Raw genomic sequence first — 21,417 nt, 5'->3', positions numbered from 1 at the left:
TGGAAGAAGCACTTAAGCACCGTACAGAAACATTGTGCTTACATCTGCTTCAACCTACTATTTGCAGGCCGCTTAGAATTAATGATGAGAGTTATAAGAATCCTAAAAGCCATTTGGCTTTTGAAATCTATTTGCAAGTTTCTATCTGTAGTAAAATTTAGGTGCTTGAACAAAAATAAAAATGTGTTACAGAGAATATCATCATGAGTTCTCAAGCTTCCAGTGAAATAGCTCTTTTACTTCTGTGGTTAGGGCGGTGTAAGGAGCTGGGCAGTGCTGGATTCCTTCCTCAAGCTATTTCACCATCATGCATACAGTCGTCTCCCCTTGTCCAACAGGAAGACATTCCGAGGCCTCGTGTGGATGCCTAAAACACTGCCTTGTGCTGAAGCTTACATATACAAAGATTTTTTTTTTCCTGTGCAAACATACCTATGATAAAGATGAGTTTATAATTAGGCACAGTAAGAGATTAACAGCAGCGATGATAAAATAGAACAATTATAACTATACACTATAATAAAAGTTACACGAATGTGGTCTTTCTCTGTCTCTCAGAATATTGTCCTGTAGTCAGCCTTCTTGTGATGATGTGAGATGATGAAATGCCCACATGGTGAGGTGAATGACAAAGGCCTGTGACATAGCCACTAAGCTACTATGGAGACCTTCTGCTCTTATGTCAGAAGGAAGACCATCTACTTCTGGACCACAGTTTACCACGGATAACTTAACAAATATTCCACACATTGGATAAGGTTTGCAACAAGTAAACAGACCAGTTTAGTGCCGCAGATTTTAAACGGGGCTCTTTTCAATGGCATCACCAGATGTTTTGCTCCTGTTTTGTGTTCACACACAAACTTGTAAATATGTGCCTTGACAAGTACCTTAAGTCAGAATTCAGTCTATTGCTGTAACTTCTTGGGCTGTAGTCTCCTGTCAGATGTGCCAAGGCTAAAAAAAATCAGCTGTCTGGTTTAAAAGAGAAACTTTTACAGCTACAAACCTTAGCACGATCCTTCGAGTGTTTTCTTTCTGGATGAGGAAAATATTGTGTTGTTCTTTTCAAGGTGCTTCAGACACTCAGTGAAATGCCAGGATACGAGAACTTTGGAAGGAGGGGGGGGGGGTGGGGACAAGGGCAGGTGCTTTGTTTTGGGTGCCCGTTAGGAGGCGTGAAGGTTAACAGCACCAAAGTCCTCTTAGTAAAGGAGGGATTTTTATTCTAGCATAATTTGATCCATAAACTACGCAGGTCACTGCCACATCATCGCACAAGTCCCAGACTAGAGCTAACCTGCATACTCAATGTGGTTAAGGGCATTTCCTGGCAGGAAGATATCTCTAGCAGGCATCCCTCATTCTGTGACTCCTTGACCTGGTCTGTGGCTTCCAGGATTGGAGAAGGATGTGTCTAAAACATATAGTAACGTTTTCAAAGGAAATAGCATAGTATTTAAGAGCACACATTTTGGGGGGCACTAGGTGTCTCAGGCAGTTAAGCCAGGTCATCATCTCGGGGTTCCTGAGTTTTGAGTCCCGCATCCGGCTCTGCGCTGACAGCTCGGGGCCTGCTTCAGATTCTGTGTGTGTGTCTCTCTCTGCCCCTTTCCCACTCGTGCTCTCGCTCGTTCTCTCTCTCTCTCAAAAATAAATGTTAAAATATTCTTGAAAAAAAAAGACACGTTTTGCAATCTAACTGTGGGGTTTCAAATTCCACCTCTATCTGTTCACTTTCACACCCCACAGATACTGGAGCAGTGTTACCATCTCCACCAGTAGCAAACCATTATAGGGCGAATACCTCCATAAGGACAGATACCTGTTTGAGGGCCTGCTGTGGTTACCACTGACCTATTTTCAGCTCTTCCCTATGTAGCACCACTTTTGTATAAGGATCAAGATATTCTTGATAAATCTACTGCCAAGTAGTTTTCTCTTCTCTTTTTTGGTCAGGTGGTTTTCTGACTTAAATTTTGTCTTACATTTCATTGCAGGTGCTCTTGCCGTTAATTTGGCTTTAACTTTTACACCGACAGGCTTGAACACCCCATAAGGAGTACCATCCAGCCTACGTAAAAATTTCATTTACTGATATTACCCCATTGAAAAGGCCCCAGTTGTTCTGTTGTTCTGTTAATTGTGCTTTCCTCACATCTACTAGGAAACCCAGCCAATCCCCCTTTACTGACCTCACCACACAGAGTGATAACTCTTGTTTGCATAGTAATTCTACACACAGAGTAGATGATGTAGTGGTACTATGGCCTGTTCCAAACGGTCTGAGAAGGGTTTTCTTATTTTAAGCCTAATCCTCGTCCCAATCCTAGTGGCTGTACTAAACAGCGACTCTGGAACAGATTAGTCTCCGTGCCTGCATTTCCTTATGTGGAAAACAAGAATGATAATTGGGCCCCTAAATGAGGTTTTCAGTAGGATAGATTCCACGCGTATGTAAAAGTTCATGGGCCAAAGCCTGGTGCTCTCGCTGCTACTCTTACTACTGTTAGTATTATTCTGTTATTTTTATATAATCTGGTTTTGTCTACTAGACGCCCTGGGTCTTAGTTCCAGCTACTATAATAGAATACTACAGACTGTTTGGCTTAAACAGTAGTAGACACTGGTTTCTCTCAGTTCTGAAGGCTAGAAGTCCAAGCTCAGGGTTCCTACAGGGTTGAGTTCTGGTTTACAGCCAGCCATCGTCTTGTTCTATCCTCACACCATGGAAAGAGGGCTTGCTTTTCCTGTCAGGACACTGATCTCGTTGTGGGAGCTCCATCCTTCTGACCTAATTACCTCCCAAAGACCACCCTTCCTGATCCCATCCCATTGGAGGTTAGGGTTTCCATATATGAATTTGAGGAGGACAGGAACATGGAGTTCTGTTTTGGGCAACTTGTTGCTTTAGTACCGGAGCTGTTCCCTGTTCATTCTAGGAGGGAAAGGAAAGGAGACAGTACATAAGGTGATCCCTCTCTGCCTCCTCTTCTATAGCTATCGCCTAATCCAGAGTGGAACAGTCTCCTTCGGGGCTTAGAAAGAAGGCGGGTCTGTGTTATAAGGAAATACGGTTCAGTACATGGATTCAGCACTCCAGTCTTTGTTAGATGCCATCGACCTGCCAGAAAAGTCATTAGCAAGGTCCTTGCTCAGTTATACGTGGAGATACGTTGCATAGGAATGTTTGTTTAATAACCATAGCTTCCTGAAGCATAGAATTTGGTCTGACACCAGCAAGGAACGTTCTTTAATGCTATGTTACATTTTCTAGTAGGGAACTAGAAAGAATACTGAAAAGAAAATCTATTTTGAATGGTTAAGACTTAATGAGAATCTGATTTTTTTTTCTTTAATGCATTAATTTTATAATCTAGTGGCATTGTAAATCCATACTGGGTATATTAAACAAAGTGTTTTTCTTTTGAAGATATTCTGGAGTGTGTACAATAATATCCCTCCTGTGACTAGCCTGCCTTTGAGATGTAGTTATCATTTAATGAGAGGAGAGAGGCGACCACTTTGGTAAGTGTCTAACTTGTAATTTGAGGTTAAGGTGGGAGGGAAGTGGTCGTGAACCTCATAAAATATTTACCTCGTGCCAAATTGGAATGCCAAAGTAATTTTCTCCTGGTAATGATGGAAAGTAATTTTAGCTATTACTTAATTATGAAGGAAGCCGCTGCTCACAGTCTCCTTCACCTTGGGCTCCAGGATGATTCGTGTTCCCCACTGCACACCCCATTGTCGTCTCACCAAAAATAGGTCATCATTAGCATGCAGAAGTTAGGGTGCAGCTCTTTGTGTGGAGTGCTGCTTCTTTTGGGTGTGTTCTTTCATTTGCTCATTAATGGCCTGGACAGTGGAGTGAAAAAGCCTAGAGGCTTTCGGGAGATGAGAGGAACAGATGGAGTATCCTTGTCTGTTGTATGGTTGCTTCCCAGAGACCTATCTCACGTGGACCACATAAAGAGCGTCGTGATCCAGGCCATGGCCCGGGGTCTAGAGGAAGGTATCCTTCTTTAATAGCTTGGTGTCATGATGAGGTTGGCAGACAATAAGCCAGTTTGCTTAGGCTGGAGTCTCAATTAGTAATCCGTTCTTATATCACGTCCCTCCACTGTTCTGAGTTATTTACTCGTTAATAAAATGGAAATAGGCCCTGGCTCATTTGGTAGCCAATGACAGAAGCCTAACGTGGGCATAGATAGATAGATAGATAGATAGATAGATAGATAGATAGATAGAATTTGTCTTTGTCCCTGTAACTGAGCTGTCCACTGGTTAGGGCTGATTTCTGGCATATCTGAGTGCTCAAGTGTTACTAGGAATCTGATGCTCTCCATCAGATTTATTATGCTTTCCTCTGGGTTGATTTAATTTTTCGGGCAGGTTTTCCCATGTGTGGTGGCAAAATGGCTTTCCTGAGTTCCAGGCTTACGCCTTACGTGTTGAATCACTGTCAGCCTTCGCCAGACCCATTAACATGCCAAGGCTGGCTCTCCTTGGCTCACCGTGGGCCCTCTTTTACATCCCTGACCAGTGACTGGGACTAGGAAGAGGCAGTTATTCTCCTAAGCAGACCTGGGTCATAAGCCCTCTTGTGAGGCTAGGATGTGGAATCAACCCTGTTGGAATGGGTCTGATATAAAGTAGGGGACAAGTAGCTCCTTAAAGGGAAATTGGGGTACTTCTCCCAGAAGAGCAAGCAGATACTAAACAGGAAAGCATAGGAGATGCCCACCATGGGGGCCAAGTGTCCTATTAGGCATACGGTACAAGGTTGATATGAAAATCATGGAGACAATATCATGAATGTGGCTCTGAAACATAAAGGTGTTTACATATGGAAAGCCCTGAATTAATTGGTCTGTCCCCAGATAGTGTAGGGAACATCTCATCTCCGCCTCCTTCAGGGTGAGAAACAGGTGTCCCATCACCACCCCTGCCCTTGTGGCCCCTGAATCCCACTTTCTTCCCTCCCTGTCTCCACTCTGTTCCTTTCTCTTTCATCTGCTTCCTTGTCTGGTGAAAGGATGGAGGGAGAGTTTATTGAAGAATGTTCTATTGTTTGTTGTTTTTAATGTCACCTGTTGTTGAACTAAATGCATGTAATTCCTTAATCCTTGAGTATAAATTTAAACCTTGGTCTCTGATCCAGGGAAGAGGAGAGTAATGCCAAGGGTGGCGTCTGGAAGATGAAAGTCCCCAAGGACAGCACGGTAGGTTAATTCTAACCCTTTTCTAGAACTGGCTATGGTTGCGATTGTTGTTGACTGCATATGGTGAGCATCTTGGGCTTTTTAGACTGTCCACCTGGTAGTCTCAGAACAGGACTGGGGGTGAGAAATTCTGTTCTGACCTTGGCGATTTTCTGCCTCACGGTGTCACCTTGAAAATGTAGTATCGTGTTTCTCTAGAGGGATGATGTGGTAGTGTGACTGTATCGTAGAGTCTGAAGAGCCACATACCCACAGACCTCCCAGAAAGGCTGACTGTGGCGGTCATTTCCTCACCAGCCATAACTAACGTGTGGAAGTTGGTGTACATAGTGAGAAGCAGGATCCCGCCCACCAAGGGCTCACTCGTCCTTCCTCCCCTGATGTTGGTGCCGAGGCAGGAGATGCTTGGAAGGCCAAGCGTCCTGCCATTCTTGGGGGTTTTGTGAGAGGCTGTCCCTAGCCTCCCTGAGGGGCTGATGAAAGCCTGGTTGGTGGGACGCTTGTTTCTAGCGGCCAAACCTCAGAAACCGAGATTTTCTAGGAATGGGCTCGCATTCATCATGCAGACTGAAAATGAACACGCAAACCTATTCTTAAGCTTTGGGAAACCAAAACACTTCTTTGAAAATGGATGAAAGGGCACAAGCTACCCAAGTCACCTTTTCATGGTTTCTTTTATGTGGATAAGCTCAAAGAACTGCAGTGTCTCCAGAGACCCATAGGTTTGAGTCATTTCCCTAGAAGCACAAACCTAAAGATATGACCGGATTTATTTGTGAATGATGCAAGCTGTCGCCAAGATGCGCAGCTCCAGGATTTGCCTGGTGTTTGGCTTTCCTAAAAAATGTCAGCGGAGCGAACAACCAGGCCAGGCCTGTGAAGCTCCTCTTGCCCCCCTTTCGAAGGAGGGAACGCAGAGAATGGAAGAGAATGAGAGAATGTAAGTTGTTTTTCATTTCGACGAGAACGCCTTTTCCTTCTCAGGTTCTTTATTTACCCACACCAGGCTTTGAGTTACGGTAGAAACAGTCGTGATGTCAATGTGTGCCAAACGGTAGCTGTTGTGCACCTTGGCCCTTCCTCTCCCTGGCCATGTGCAGTCACAGATAATAACATGTTCATATTTGTATAAGTGTCCTCATGCCAAGAACCTCACGCCCTTTGAATTGTGGAGGAGTGGGAGTGTGGTGGGCCAGCCTTGTCTGACGTGCCAGCCAGGGCAGGGAACTTCCCCTTGCCCCTGGCTTCCTTGCGACACCCTCAGCTTCATCACCAACAGTGTAAGACACTGCACATGGGATAGGTGGGGAATGGAGAAGATGATTTCGAGAAGGGAGCATCTAGGAAAGGGAAAATAAAATCCTCCTTGACAGTGAAAGGTCACAGTGCTTAATTGCTATCCTCTTGGTTAAAAATTCAGCGAGGCTGCTTTCAGCTTCTTAGAACATAGTAATAAACACTATTATTAATAGTTAATATGTAGCGAGCACCTGGCATAGAGCAAGCCTGCAGCTATTTGCTGAATGGAACTTAACTGTTAAGTTCTGTTGCTGCAGTCACAGTGCTAAGCCCTTTGAATGCATTTGTTGACTAATTTCATGGTCACAACAGCCCTGGGAGGCCAGCCCGTTGTTATTCCCCGCTTTGCCTAAGGAAACTGAGACTCCCCGGGGTTCCTCACTTCCCCCGTTACAGACTATGCAACCTGTCAGGATTCAAACCCAGTTCTGAGAGAGCTCAGGGCCTGTGAACTCTGGCAAGGACGATAAATAGGGCCAAGAACTTTTCAAAGGGGAATAACTGGAAGCACTTCTAGGCCTCCAGTTACCTATGAGTGCACGCTAGGTGCTGACTGGATGGCCTTAGGAGATCTTGGGTGGAAGGGGCTCCAGGTCTGTCACTTGTAGGAGGTGGATGGGCACACGTACTGATCCTTCCAGGGATATGCATAAACAGTTGGTCTCCAGTGGATGGAAGTCTGCAAGTCTCTAGTATTCCCTAAACCGGAAATTTCCTTAAGTGCTCATCACTTGGGTCACTTTTTAAGTACCTTATAAACTGCAAGAAAAACAGAGGGAAGGAAGGGTTTGGGAGAGAAGGATTTTACTAATAGCATTCAGCTGTAGTCAGGTGATCCATTTTGAATCAATGAAAGGTAAAGGAATTGAACATTATACGTTTGAAAACACTCTTCCCCCACCCCCCATTCTTTTGAACTTCATACTGGGTTTTACTAGAGATTGGCTTTGTGGCTTTGGACACAAAGGCTTTGGACACAACTTTGGACCTCTCGTATGTCTCTGTGTAAGGTTATCTGTAAAACAATACAGTATGTGCCAATAATGGGAGTGTTGACACCTGTGATCTGGGGATGTCTGTGGGCTCCAAATATGGGCATGAAAAGTGCATATGAAGCTGAAGAAAATGTGACTTGTTTAGCTCCTGGAGATACTTGTCTAAAAATATCTATGTTGTTATTGGTCTTTTTTTTTGTTTTTTTTTGTTTGTTTGTTTTTTTTTTGGTTTTGTTTGTTGTTTTTTATTCTTTTCCCATGCCAGTCCACAGTTTGGAAAGAATTGTTGTTAGCGACAATCGGGGAACAGTTCACAGACTGTGCCGCTGCAGGTAAAGAAGCCCGCACCATCGTTCCCCCACTCATGTGTGCTTGGCTTGTGCTTGTCCCTCAGAGAGGTTTGTTTTTGTGCGTTTGGCTTTTGACATGTTTCGAAGTTGTTTACTGTGTAACTGTGAATTTACTTAGGTTTTTTTCATGTGATCATGGCATTTCGTGATGCGTGTATGTGTGCATATTGACGTGTGTGTGTTACATGTATACATATGTGTGTATGCATATATTTTTTCCCACATAGCTCGTCTTAATAGTATCCATGAACATCTGTCCAAAGTAAATAGCAGAAAGAAAAGAAAATTTGGTATCGTTTGGCTCTTAACACAATTTGGGGGAGGATTCTTATTCCAGTTCCTCCAGGGGGGGAAGTGCCTTTGAGGTCTAGCGGGGTTTACAGTTAGTCAGGCACAGCCCTTTCTGTCCTCCTTAGTTTTTTCTCCCTTCCTCCTGTCCCTCTTGTGGTCCCCTACCTGAACAGACTTAACAAAGGCCAGGCAAGGATGTGCCCACCATTATTACAATTGAAGCTGAAATATAAGGTCTAGAGGCATTTTCAAACATTGAGTGAATTTCTCCAAGCCTCCATAAGCCCATTTTTATTTTGTTCTTTTTTTTTTTTTTTTTTTTTTTTTTTAAATCATGAAAACACTGAAAGAGGAGAATTGAATTGTTTGTTTCAAGTTTGGTTTTCTTCCTGGCTAGTTCCTTCAGAATGCTCCTGAGGTAATATTTAGAATAACAATTTACCTGCTCAGCTTTCAGGTAAAAAAACCTTTTTTTAGGTAAATTAGTACTGATTAATTAGTCCTCAGATGTCTTAGTTGGTACTGCCTTCAGGCCCGTCCCCCCTCCCCAGGCCACGCCAGTGTCATGGCTAGTTTCAAATTCATCTAGTAGCAGTCTCAATAATTCTCCTTTGGTTTTGCTTCCTTATTACACCAGTTTTCATTCCCTTAAGACAAAACCTGGGTTAGGATGAAATTGTCTTAAAAGTACAGGTTCCTTCTGTTTTAACAGGGAGTCATTAGCAGCTTCACAATATGAAGCCAAAAATGCGTCCTGGGTATAATTATAAACACATAAATCCCTGGGAGAGGAAGTTTCCTGTGCAATTATTCCTGTTTCCAGAACCAGGGAAAATAGTCTAAGTAATAATAAACAGCCAGGATTGAGTAAAGAAGGCCTGTTGTTCCGCGGTTGACTTAGGACGCGAGTCCACTATTAACTGTCCGTTAAGCATTAGCTCTTCTATTAAGCTGGCTCTGCCCCCTGAAGCAAGTCGGCCAGTCTCTCTGGGCCTCCCTTCCCCCACCTTTAAACAGTGGCTCCTCCTAGCTGTCATGGTGCCGGTACCCTAAAATAATTAGGGTGTTGCTGGTCGATTCTACTTATGAATATTACACGTCTGCTGATGGATCTGCCTTTGCGTAAGAGTTGCAGCCTTTTACCACGCCACTTCTGAAAGTGCTATGCTAGTAGGATCCACCTAGTTACCGACAGCCAAGCCAAACCGAAATCCTGACGCCTCAGCAGAGTCAGCATCCATCAGTCACAGCACCCTCCGGCCAACAGTGTAGAAGTAGGCCCTACCCAAAGACCAGACAATGTTGATGTTTCCTACACAGCTGACCTCGTGTCTCCGTGGCCCTTCTTGGAAATGGTCAACTACGCGTAGGGTTTCTCTCTTTACTTGGTGATTTTCTGTTCACATAGAAGTTTTAATAGTGAGTTTTAGCAAGATATGTTGGAGGTGTAAGTTTTTTTAAAAAATGAGAAACCTGGGGGCGCCTGGGTGGCGCAGTCGGTTAAGCGTCCGACTTCAGCCAGGTCACGATCTCGCGGTCCGTGAGTTCGAGCCCCGCGTCGGGCTCTGGGCTGATGGCTCAGAGCCTGGAGCCTGTTTCCGATTCTGTGTCTCCCTCTCTCTCTGCCCCTCCCCTGTTCATGCTCTGTCTCTCTCTGTCCCAAAAATAAATAAACGTTGAAAAAAAAATTAAAAAAAAAAAAATGAGAAACCTGAACTAAAACAACATTTTTGATGCAATAATAAGTTTCTCTTGGCCAAGGAATGGCCACCATCAGGTCCTATTTGTTTTTTTGGAAATTCTGGGTTAAATGTGACATATATGCAGCAAAATACACAAATTGTAATGTGTACAGCTTGATAAATATTCATGAAGTAAACAGGTTCCTGTAACTGCATTCTCAGGGAGCAAGCAGAACATCACTTACCCCCCCAGAATCCTTCCTTGCCCTCCCTTCCCCCAAAGGTGGCCACCCGATCTGGCTTCTGATACCATAGGCTGATTTTGCCTGTTTTCAAACATTTATATAAATGGCATCATTTAGCGTCAAGTTATACACATTTAGCCAGGATCAGTGCAGGGAGGGAGGAAAGGAAAGGAAGGAGGAAACAAAGGAATTATTTTACTAAAGACGAATTGCTTTAGTAAATTGAACATGCCCTCGCTTAAATTGTATTAAATACTAGAATGTTTTAACCCCCAGAAGACAGCTGGAAAAATTGACGGTATAAATATTTAGATATATGGATTTAGAGCAAATTAGGCCACTTAGACAAAGCATATTATTCAAGGCAAAATTTCCTAATTTTGATAATGCTCATCTTTCGCATTTTACTTATAGATGTTGAGCATGCAAGTGGAGAGAGCTGACCGTGTTTCATTAATATGCCAGGAGCATGCAAACCAGGAGTCAAAACTCTTTACTCCTGTCATTTTCCTGTAAATTAATATACAGTAAGTGGCTGCAGGGGTGCATATTATGGTACGACAAAGCCTTACTTCCCCAGCCACCATTTTCAAATATCCACAAAGTGGACCCCAGTCCAGAATTTAGTTAAATAAAAGACCTACATTAATCAGTGTAGATGAGTGCTTTAATGTCCATTTACGGAAGCCCCAGAATAGCAGAGCCAAACTCCGAAGATATTTACTCTTGCTTTATATACAACGCTAACAGATGGCCGTTGGTTCTGTAGCCCAGAGTTCAAAACCCGAAGGGGGATGGCCAGGGAAAAGCACTGGAGAGCAGAAAGAATGAAAAGGAAAGGAGCAGACAAGCAAACCACAAAAAAATAGAATGAGGCACTTGGAACACACAGTTTGGGGCCAGTTAGTATTGGGGCAAATAGCGCTCACCGCCCCACGATCTCTGAACGCTTGGCAGGCAGTCAGGAGAAATACTTGCTGTTTTTAACAAAGACAGTCAAGCATCGAGGAAAAGTTCATTTGAGTTCACTTGGCTTTCATAGGATAGAGCGTTATGCAACCCATTTTAGAAAAAGTCTCATCAAAACAGACTAAGAAATCAGTCAGAAAGCTTTGGTAACATGTTAAAAAGGATAAATTACTTATCTGGAAAATTCGTTTGGCTGGAACATGATGTTTATCTAAGTTCCTGGATAAATGTGATGTGACTGTTTCAGCTTTTGTCCACTAACTTGCTTTTTGTCCAACGTTTCCCCTTAGAAACAATATTTATTACGAGTTCTCTTGTGTCACCTTTTTATTATCGAGTCCATAATTTGCAGCTAACATGATAAGTGCTTAAAAAACAATGTAGACAGACTTGACATTATCACTCATTTCTTTTTTCCCTGCCTTCCCTCAGATGATGAAGTAATAGGAGTCAGTGTCAGTGTCCGGGACCGGGAAGATGTCGTCCAAGTCTGGAATGTAAATGCGTCTTTAGTGGGCGAAGCAACCGTTTTAGAAAAGATCTATGAACTTCTGCCCCACATATCTTTTAAAGCAGTATTTTATAAACGTAAGTGCTTCATTTTCAGTTATTACTTTCTAGCTTATTCTGTCATCCTTTTAAAGATAGAGACTGTGTTGCAAATGAGATGGAGGTAGAATCACTCAAAATTCTATAATCCAGAAAATAATTCAATAAAATACACGTGTTTTGTTTAAAAAAAAAAAGTTTAGTCTCAGAAATTAAAATGAGATTTTATTATCATCTAAACACATGAATCAGAAAAGGTGATACATATTGTATTTATTGCAGAAATTTAAGCCTGATCTTAAATTTGTCATTCTCAGGGAAAAAATTACCTTCTATTTGAAGCAACAATAACAAAAATGTTATTATATGAGCTGGCAGGTAGATATTCAATCATCCCTTCATAAACAGGAATTTATAATGTATAACATCTGTATTTGTGGAGGAACTTGTTCTGAGCGCGGGGATGATTGAATGTTCTACTGAAATGCTAATACTTCCTCATTACGGAAGACTGTGACACAGAACGAAAGAGAATTCACGCACAGTGGTGAAATGTTAACAGTATGAATAGGTGTGTGGACCCATTGTTTCCATCATGATTCATGTTCATTGCTTTTGTGTGCTCTTTTGAAAAAGTCATCTTTTTCATAATGAAAACACCCCTGTGCTTATTAAACCAATGTTTGGTAGATCAAACTGCAGGTTACACTTTTAACAGTGAGTTAGAGAAACGTACTGATAGCCCTACACATACATAGGATAAATTCCTACTTCCCAAACTACCCCAAGAGCCGATGACCCAATTTTTTAAACTCTGGTATTTCATGGACTCTAAGATGCCCTTGACTATGGTGTCATTTTACTATTCGTAAGAAGGAAAAATAAAAGGCTCCCAATTAAACGATGACATTGTATTGATTCCAGGGGTCTTGAGATGTGGGGTGGGGAGTGGGGAGTGCATCTCAGTTTTGCTGAGATATACTCCATTACTGTTTCCCAACCCCTTGCCAAAAAGGAGGGGAAAAATCAAATGCTCTTTGGAGATTGTCTTAGTATCATAGAGGTTATTAAAACAAAGACCTCCCTCGTAGGAATCCTACGTTCCCAGACCAAATGATTTAGATTTTAAGCAACAAGACTGACCTGTTTCTGTCGGTATTCAGGAGGTGCTCAGCTTCTGAATTTTAAATGAAAGTTTAAATAAAAGAGATAGAAAGATGGCCCTGCCGAAGTTGATTCTTGGCTGTGCAGTGTGGAAATTGCACATTTGCAGATGCAATTTTCCCTCCTTAGGGCACATTAATTGTATTTTCAATCCAGATATTAATTGAAAGGTCACCAGGGGTCTTTTCTGGTTTTTCTCCTTCACAAGCCTGTCTGGAAGAAGTGTGTTTCATGGCCATTTATAAATGGGGCTATAGCATTCTTTACCACCTTTGAAGCAACTCCACATTTGACTCAGAAGAGGAGAGAAGCAGTTTGGAATCATTAAGTCAGGCACTCTGAATTTTTGTCCCCCCTTCAACGGTGTGACCTTGAGCAAGTCACATCTTCCCATCTGTTCGCTTTCTCACCAAAATATCGAGGAGGTTCGTCTTAAATGATCTCCAAGGTTCCTTCTACTTCAAAATTCTCTCATTAAATTTCCAAGTAACATGGTTAGCAGCAGGTCCAAGATGATAGGAGTATATCATTAGAAAATTAAGCCACAGGGTGGTTAGGCTAGTTTTTAGGACAGTGGTAATAATCAGGTAAGACTGAATAAGGATGAGTCACAGCTTAGTTGTTATGATGGCTTGAGGGGCGGGGGGCGGGGGGGGGAGGGGAAGCCAAATCTGGGGGAAAAGTTGCAACATGGCCAGTTGAATCAAGTTGAATAGATGCCCTAAAGATAGATGCCATTGTGAAGTTTGTGAGTAATGCAGAACTGGCTAGGGTCTCTGTAGAAATCCATATTTTAATGGCATAAATTAACATTTAAAGACTCAAAAGATTATTCAAATAAAAATTTGAATTGGAAAAAACAAGCAATTCTCTTTATTTTATATAAAGCAGGCAGTCCTTTACTCAGTAGGGTTATTATATACCACGTGCTGCAGAATTAATTTGGAAAAATGAGGTTTGTGCAGAAATCTTATTCACAGCATGATGGAGAACAGTCGTAGGGTGAGCTAAGTTAGAAATGGCCAACTCTCTGCTTTTATTCTGTCTTGTTAATAGGATCCTGGTGTAAGTATTCACAAGTGTACGAAAGCCAGGTGACATGGCAGGTTTTCCATGTGGAAAGAGCCCAAGCATATTCGGTCAAGACCTCCGGCAGGGGAGATGAGAACTGGGCCGTTGTTAAGTCATACATGATTTGGATACAGAGTAATTATTTGACTGAGAAACTCACAGTGTACAGAGACCCTTCTCCCGCCCAATCCCCCCCCCCCAGTTCTACCCTCCCCCACGCCAATTCTGTCACCTTCTTCAGGGCAGCTGAATGACATCTTTTTGATGTGAGAATTATTTAGAGCAGAGGTTGGCAAACCATGAACCTTATGCCAAATCTGCCCCCTCCTTGCCTTCTTTTTTGTAAGGGCTGCAGCTAAGAATGGTTTTCACATTTTTACATGGTTGGAAAAAATTAAAAGAAGAACGACATTCTGTAACACAAGAAAACTGTATGAAATTCAAATTGCAGTGTCCGTATATAGACGAAGTGTACTGGCACCTAGCAGGGCCTCTTTGTGCCCACGTGGTCTGTGGCTCCTCTAGTGCTGGCAGTGGCACGGTTAATTGTTGGGACAGACACCGGATGGCCCGCAGAGCATAAAATGTTTATTCTCTGCCCCCTTCCAGAACAAGTCCTCTGACTCCTGATTTCAAGAATTCTCTATTCTCTTGCCACCAAGGCTAACCTAAGGCTGAAAGAACTTGTGTCTCTCAGAACTCGCCCAGTTCTGAATGTTCCATTCTGCTATCTCCATGGCCCATCACACTTGCATTATTCTGGTATCTCAGCTATGCCCACCCCAGAATGGTCCCTCACACTCAGAGCAATAAAAACCTCTGGACAGTCCGTATCTCTTGATTTATCCCTTGGAGCCCAGCAACCCTGAGAGGTCTGTTGGCTTCACCACTTGACCCAGCATCACTGCATATTTTAGTGCAGATCAGACCCCATTTGCTTCAGTACCGGCCTGAAAAACTGTTTTAAAAAGAAAACAAAATCATAAAAAGTGAAATATTTGTAAAGATTTACATGTGAGAAGTGTTCAGTTAGATCATTTCTGTAGGCTGTCCTTAGGAATTTGGCCAACTCACAGTATCCCAAGAGCTCTAAGTGTGCTTCCCCCACAGGGTTTTATCCAAAGAACAGGTTGGGATGAACCTCCAGGATGATCCTGAAGGGAAAACGATCCCTTTGCCTACCCCTTCACCTCTTTAGACACTGGTCTGAAGAATTTAGTCTATACTAAAAACAGAGAATTGGGAGGGGCTTAACAGGTGAAGCCAGCCAGCCCATCCATTCACTGCCCATGGGAGGTGGGGACCGGAAGACAAAGCACAGAGAATTCTGATTTGCCTTTGGCTTTATTAGACCCAAGCCCCGGTGGCTTGTCCCCTTGAGAGAAGAGGACCTACCCTTGCTTTATGATGATGGTTAGCCGGATTCAGGAAGTGGATTTCCACCCTTGGCTTTTTTTGTCTTGGACAAGATGTTATGCATTTCATGAATGTCTCATTTCCGACTTCCACTTTACAAAATTGTTAAGTCTTTGAAAAATACTTTTGATAGCACCATTTTTTTATTCTAGAGTTCCTAATTGTAATTAGTAATTTCATAAGCCAGGCTATAGGACTGGGGGGGAGATTTTTTTTTTTTAATTAAAAAAGAAAATATGATTGGAAAAAATAAAAGACCCATCAGTTTTTTGAAACTTCATTTCCCACAGGGGTGCTCAGAGGTGGGGAGATGTAATACGATTGCTACCCGCTTGTGTTGTTCTTTTGTTTTGCTTTATTTTTGTTCTATTTTATTTCTAAAGATAGGTCCATGAATGGCCCTGGCGTGGGTAACATGGGGTCTCCCACCCCGTGCATTCTGTGGGGCACATTTTCCCCTGTAGCATGGGAAGACTTGCATATTTCTCTTCATCAGCTCGTGGGGATTACTCATCCTCTCGGCACAGCAAGAAGAAACAGGCAGCATGCCCATTGCTTGTTTATTCCTTGTTTTAATTTTCATTATTACGTTTCTCAGGAAATGCACGCCTTAGCTAACAGTTACTGGCACAAAAAGGTATTTGCATTCTTGCCAACATTTGGGGAAACTGAATGAGATGCCTTAGAGAAGGGTTGCCCCATCCTTTGCTTAAAGTTTTCTTTCCTTTTTTTCTTTTTTGTTTTTTTCTGTCCTTTAGCCCATGAAGAGCATCATGCTTTTGAAGGTGGACGTGGAAAACACTAATTGCACTCTAAAGAATTCTTTGTCCTTTGCTGATTGGTTTTGGAAACGGTCTTAACAGGAGGGAGAGTGAAGAGAAGACTTGCCGAAGCCCGATGCTGGTCCATTTAGAGTGGGTTTCTGCCCTTGCAGACTGGGCACTTAGGGCTCAAAGTGGCAGGTGGGGTTGGGGGAGACTGTGTGGGTTTCTACCGTCACATTATTTGCTTTTTTTTTATTTTTCTTTTTTGGCTTTTTAAATTCTCTGTTCTTTTCACTCTGGGCTTTTTTTTTTTTTTTTTTTTTTTTTTTGGGGTCCTTTTAAATTTCCTTATTCAGTCTAATTATTGTTTTCTACACTCCCCTTTTATTGAGGCACAAGAAATCGGTTTCCCTTTAAGTAGCTCTGCTGTACCTAGTTAATGAGAATATGCATAATCGTGACAATACTGCTTTTGAAAACCACACTGTACTTGGAGGAATACTAGCTTGGTGAAACCTGTCTTGATTATTTGTTGTGACACATTCCTACACACTGTGCACTGGGCATTGTTTTTTTTTTCTGTCCCAGGAAAAAGAAAAACCATACTTAATCTGATTTTGCACTGACAGCACACACATCTTTTATTTTTCTTTACTTTTTAAACTTTTTTTTTTTTTTTTTTTTTTTTTTTTTTTTAGCAATAAAAGGAAAATAATAGTTGGGTTGCCTAACATGAAAACTTATAACCACAGTTGAGTATCAGGATATAAATCAAACTCTAGGTCTTCAGACCCTCTGTGGAAGTATTTCTAAGCACAATTTCAATTCGGCCTTTTCGAAGGATAGGCACAGAGTGGTAGCAAGGAATTTCTCCTGGTAGGAAACCTTGTATTTCTGACTTAAAGAGGAGGTGATGTTTTAATTGTTTGAGGTAAAGCTGCTTCTGAATTTTGGGTATGTGTACCCACCCACTTAGGGCTTTCCAGATGTATCTGAACACACTTTGTTAAATTATCCCTTTTTCCTGCTCACATTGTATGTCGTTTCCAATAATTAATAGTCCTCCAGCCTGGGCAGCTCGCCCCTGCCTTTTTCATTTAGGAGCAGCTGGGTCGATCTCATTTCCAGGATGAACGTGAACGTTGACAAAGTGGAACTCTGAGTGCATTCTGTTGATACTAATTTTTGGAATTGTTGATATATATTGTACTATGTTACCAAAGAAATAATGGTTTTAGTAGAAGGAAATGGCCATGCTCTGGAGCACTGAGCCTCTTTCCAAATGCACCCATTTCCCTCTCTTGACTCCACCAAGCCTCCTACTGCTCTTACCTGAAAAAGGCAGGGGCGTTGGAAGACACTTCCTCTTGCTGGCTTTTTCTGGAGTCAGGGGAGCTGACACGTGCTTACACATTTCACACAAGGGCCCAGGGCTCAGAACTCGTACCCAGGATTTTTAATCCCTCTTGCAGTATTGACCAGCAGAGAGAGGTGGGGCTACTTCAAGCCTCCAACCTGTGTTTGTAAATAAAATTCTCCATTCAAAAATGTAAACGAAACTTTCCGTGATATCTGTTTACAAAAGTTGTGCCCTTTTCTTGCATTACTAACCACATCAAGCATAATCACAGTGACCATAGTTTTTAAAAAAACCCTTTGTTTCTAAACTGACTTTCTTCAGTGGTTTCAGAATGAGTCATAAGAATATCAGATCCATTTTTCTAGAGCCTGGAACTCACTTCTCTAAGCATTGTACTGACATCCAACTTGGTTTTAAATTATTCATTCAAGGATTAAAAAAAAATTATTCTGAACACGAATTTAAATTCTTTTTTATAATATAAGTATTTTTCTGATAGATTAGAAAAAAGGATGATTGACCTATCTTCATTATAATTGTCATATATATTTCCATAAGTAAATGGATTTTGAAGCATTTTTATTTTTTGAACTTTATTTAAAGCGTTGTGGTGACATGTTCAACTTCTGCATGTATGTAGCCTTTGAAGAAAAAAATAAAATAAGTAGGAATGTTAGGCTCATATTAATGTTTTCTAGTTTCTGTTGTTTATGATCATGACACATGGCTTAACACATAAAGTACATTTTTTGTCCCAGAGAACTTCTGCACCTGTTTCTGACCCTGTGGAAAATACCAACTGTGAGAAGGATTTAATTTGCCAAATGTTAAGAACCTATTATCTAAATTACTTTAAGAGTGGATTTTGTCAGATTTTGCTTTAGAAATTGTTTTAATTGAATATGTAGTTCCTATTAGACTTTGTATGAACTAAGCTGATTTAATCAGCCTAAAAACCTCTCATTACCTTCTTGGATTAAAGAAGCTAATACTCTTTTGAGATACAAGGAAATATCTTGTGGGGCATGTGACTTCTGTTTAGGGCAGCGTACCCATGCTGGGGGAAGTGGGAACTTGCAGTTGGATCCTGATGTTTCCGTCTGGTCCTTGCAGGTGCAGCCTGCTCTCTGCAGAGAGCCAGATGGAAGTCACAGCCCTGACTTTCTCGCTTTTGTCATTCCTTAGGTCTGGATGCAGAGCCAGGGTCTCTGATCGAAACCAGTATGCAGTTTTCTTCTCCCATTATCCCATACTAGGTTTGTTAGGTTGCAGGTGCTTGCTTACACTGGGGAAGTTATACCTGTTTAATAAGGACAGATAACATCAACTTAAAGGAACTTGTCTATATCTTCACTTTTCTTCTGTAAGCACTTCCTGAAGTGTTGATTCACCCCATTTAAAGATTCCCTGCTGGACGTCTCCACATTTCTGAAATGAGGGGATGGTTTACCGCAAACACATACATTTAACATAATGTGGCTATTAAATTCGTGGTAAAATTGACAGAGCTAAAGACACAAAAGCAAACACACCTCTAGTGAACTTTAAATAGTCTAACTTGACTCCTTCTCAACTTTCTTCTCGACTTTAGCTCATGTCTGCACCATCTACACAGTTACAAGACTTTATAGCTGAACGAAACTTTGGGTATCACTGAGTAGTGGACACAGTGTACAGGCTACTAGCAGAGACTTGACCAAACCTGTCCCTTGTGAAAGGACATGGGGTCACAAGCGACAGAGCTGGGCATTAAAGTCTGTATGCTACATACGCAGTCCAAGCTTCCTTGACCTGAAAAAACTCAAAAGTCCTGTCAACCTAACTCCAAAACGGCTCACCCCGATCAAGCACGCCATACCTCATCTAATCTGGCCACTGAGATGCCTGGACACGGTCAGATGTCCGCGTTATAAACAGTTCTCATTTTCTCTCTCTGGCTCTCAGTGACTAAAGTCATGCTGCAGGCTGGTGTTTGCAAATAGCCTTATAGTGACAGGAGGTGGGTACTTGTCATGAGAAGCCCAGCTCATAGAGGGTCCCATCTTTTGTACTTAAACAAAAGTGACAACATTTGGAGCGATCACATGGTGGCGCTGCCTTCCAGCCAACAGTTCTGGCTCAGCCGTGTAATTTATCCAGCTAGGTTTGTGTAATTATTTTAAGATTTGAGTGCATTTTGTTCGTCTGGGTTTATAAAAATTTGACTAGATATTACCGATAGAACTTTAGCTCTCCTATACCTCATAAAAATGTGTACAAGATCCAACTCTCTGGACCTGCTTTAAAAAGCTCAAATCTTAGGCTCTCCATGAGCCTCTAAGTAGTCACGAAGAGAAAGAACGAAATAAACATATAGGAAATACCAGAAATATTTCATCAAATATTGTGCTGCAAGGGAGAAGTAAAATCAGGGTTTGATTTTTGTTTTTATTTTTTTAGGGCTTTCTAAATATGGAACTCCCCTTTAAAAATGTATGTCTGCTGTTCACCTTTCCTGTAATGTATGTTTCTGTAAGATTTCACTCATTACAAATGAAAGTAGAGGACTGCCTGTAGGTAGTTTATTTTTGAAAAGAATACGTGCAGACCAATTAAAAATTACTTTAGAGTTGGGCGCCTCGGGATTGTAAGAACCTGGATCATTGCCTTTACAGCTGAGAGGGGTCGGAAGGTGGAGAGCAAAAAGACGGGAACGGAGGTGCAGTGAAGAGCCCTTTCTTTGAGCCTATGTTCCTGCGTAGCGTCGAGAGTGTGTGTGTTCTCACACTTGTACTCTCACAAAGAAGAGAGCTCACATCGGTTCTTTACACAACCGATGATGCTGTTCTGTTTCTGCTTTCTATTTTTACATGTGCATCCAAATCTGTGAGCGCTTCTTACTTAGGTTAGCTCATTCAAGCCAAAAGTCACCATCTTGTGTTGTAGAGATACTCTCATCTTGCTGACATGACTCCATTTTTGAAAGAAAATTCACAGTTTTTGAATTTTAGAGTGGAAGGGACCTTCGAGATCATCTACCAGCCCTTCTCGCCCCTTGGTGTGCAGAAGAACCTCAGGGCGCTTACTCGATACACACATTTCTCGGCCCCAACCCTAGAGGTTCTGATTCAGTAGGTGTGAGAGGCCTAGATATCTGCCTTTTCAGCAAAAGCCCCAGTAATTCTAATGTGGGTGGCCCCCAGACCTCACTCTGAGAACCCCTGTTCATATCCAACCCCCCAGTGACAAATGAGGAAAGCCTCCCGCTCCCCCACGCTCTCGGGTGACCTGACTGGAATGCATAATACCAACAACCCTAGGAAGGTTGGAGAAAGCCATTATCAGGAAGACTTGAGAAGATGTTGCTCGTAAATAAAAACTTTATGGCTAGGACCACAGCAGTAATAAGTAGCCCATCTCGGGAAGTCCATGATATAAAACCTTTAATACAGAGTGGTGGCTTTTCTCTTTTCTAAATACCACTTCAGCGTGTTAAGAGAAAAGAAATTAATGTTCAGAAAAAGTAGTTACTCCATATGTGCAGTAACTACTTTTCTATAATATCTTATGGCATCTGGGGTTCAGCATCATTGAACAAGATTAAATGAACGTTATAGAGCTATAAAATTGCATGTAAAATAACGCAAAACTGTTCAAATGACTATCAGAGTAGCCTGGGAATGAATTTCCACTAAAATTGTCAGTCTTAGACGTAGCTTGTTACTGAAGTGGAGGGGTTCTTTCATACAAAGACGTGTCCAAAAAATCAAGTAAGTATTCCCTAAGCCATGTGAATGACAAGCAAAAGTCATTGTGAAGTCAATATTTTTTTGTTCATCGTTGCTAAAATTGAGACTCCCATTGTATATGTGTGTGTTGAACGTACCAACCAGAATATCCAATAAAAGAGCCTTTTGGATATTCTATGCTTTTTGTGTCCTTCAGAAATCATGAGGTTGGAGACATCAGTGTTAAATGTTTGTTTGAGTTGCTCCCTTAAAAAAAAGCCATCAACTCATTTAATGAAGTGCACGAGTCCTTTGTGAAAATTTCAACTT

The 21,417-nt window shown here is 41.8% G+C and overlaps 1 protein-coding gene across 4 annotated transcripts in view; it reads left to right on the top strand.

Moving 5' to 3' along the window:
- Positions 1 to 16,655, top strand: part of EIF4E3 (eukaryotic translation initiation factor 4E family member 3) — a 41,550-nt gene extending 24,895 nt beyond the window's left edge. For all 4 annotated transcript variants that reach the window (XM_030307240.1, XM_030307238.1, XM_030307237.1 and 1 more), the window contains 5 exons: positions 3,434 to 3,528; positions 5,165 to 5,225; positions 7,785 to 7,851; positions 11,489 to 11,644; positions 16,015 to 16,655. In XM_030307240.1, the coding sequence (XP_030163100.1) occupies positions 3,503 to 3,528; positions 5,165 to 5,225; positions 7,785 to 7,851; positions 11,489 to 11,644; positions 16,015 to 16,061 (357 nt within the window). In that variant the 5' untranslated portion in view covers positions 3,434 to 3,502 and the 3' untranslated portion in view covers positions 16,062 to 16,655. The remainder of the gene's footprint in view (positions 1 to 3,433; positions 3,529 to 5,164; positions 5,226 to 7,784; positions 7,852 to 11,488; positions 11,645 to 16,014) is intronic.
- Positions 16,656 to 21,417: the final 4,762 nt, after the last annotated feature.

Source organism: Lynx canadensis, chromosome A2 (assembly GCF_007474595.2).
Source record: "Lynx canadensis isolate LIC74 chromosome A2, mLynCan4.pri.v2, whole genome shotgun sequence".
Classification (NCBI taxonomy): Eukaryota; Metazoa; Chordata; class Mammalia; order Carnivora; family Felidae; genus Lynx; species Lynx canadensis.
This window is presented reverse-complemented; position numbering and strand designations above follow the sequence as displayed.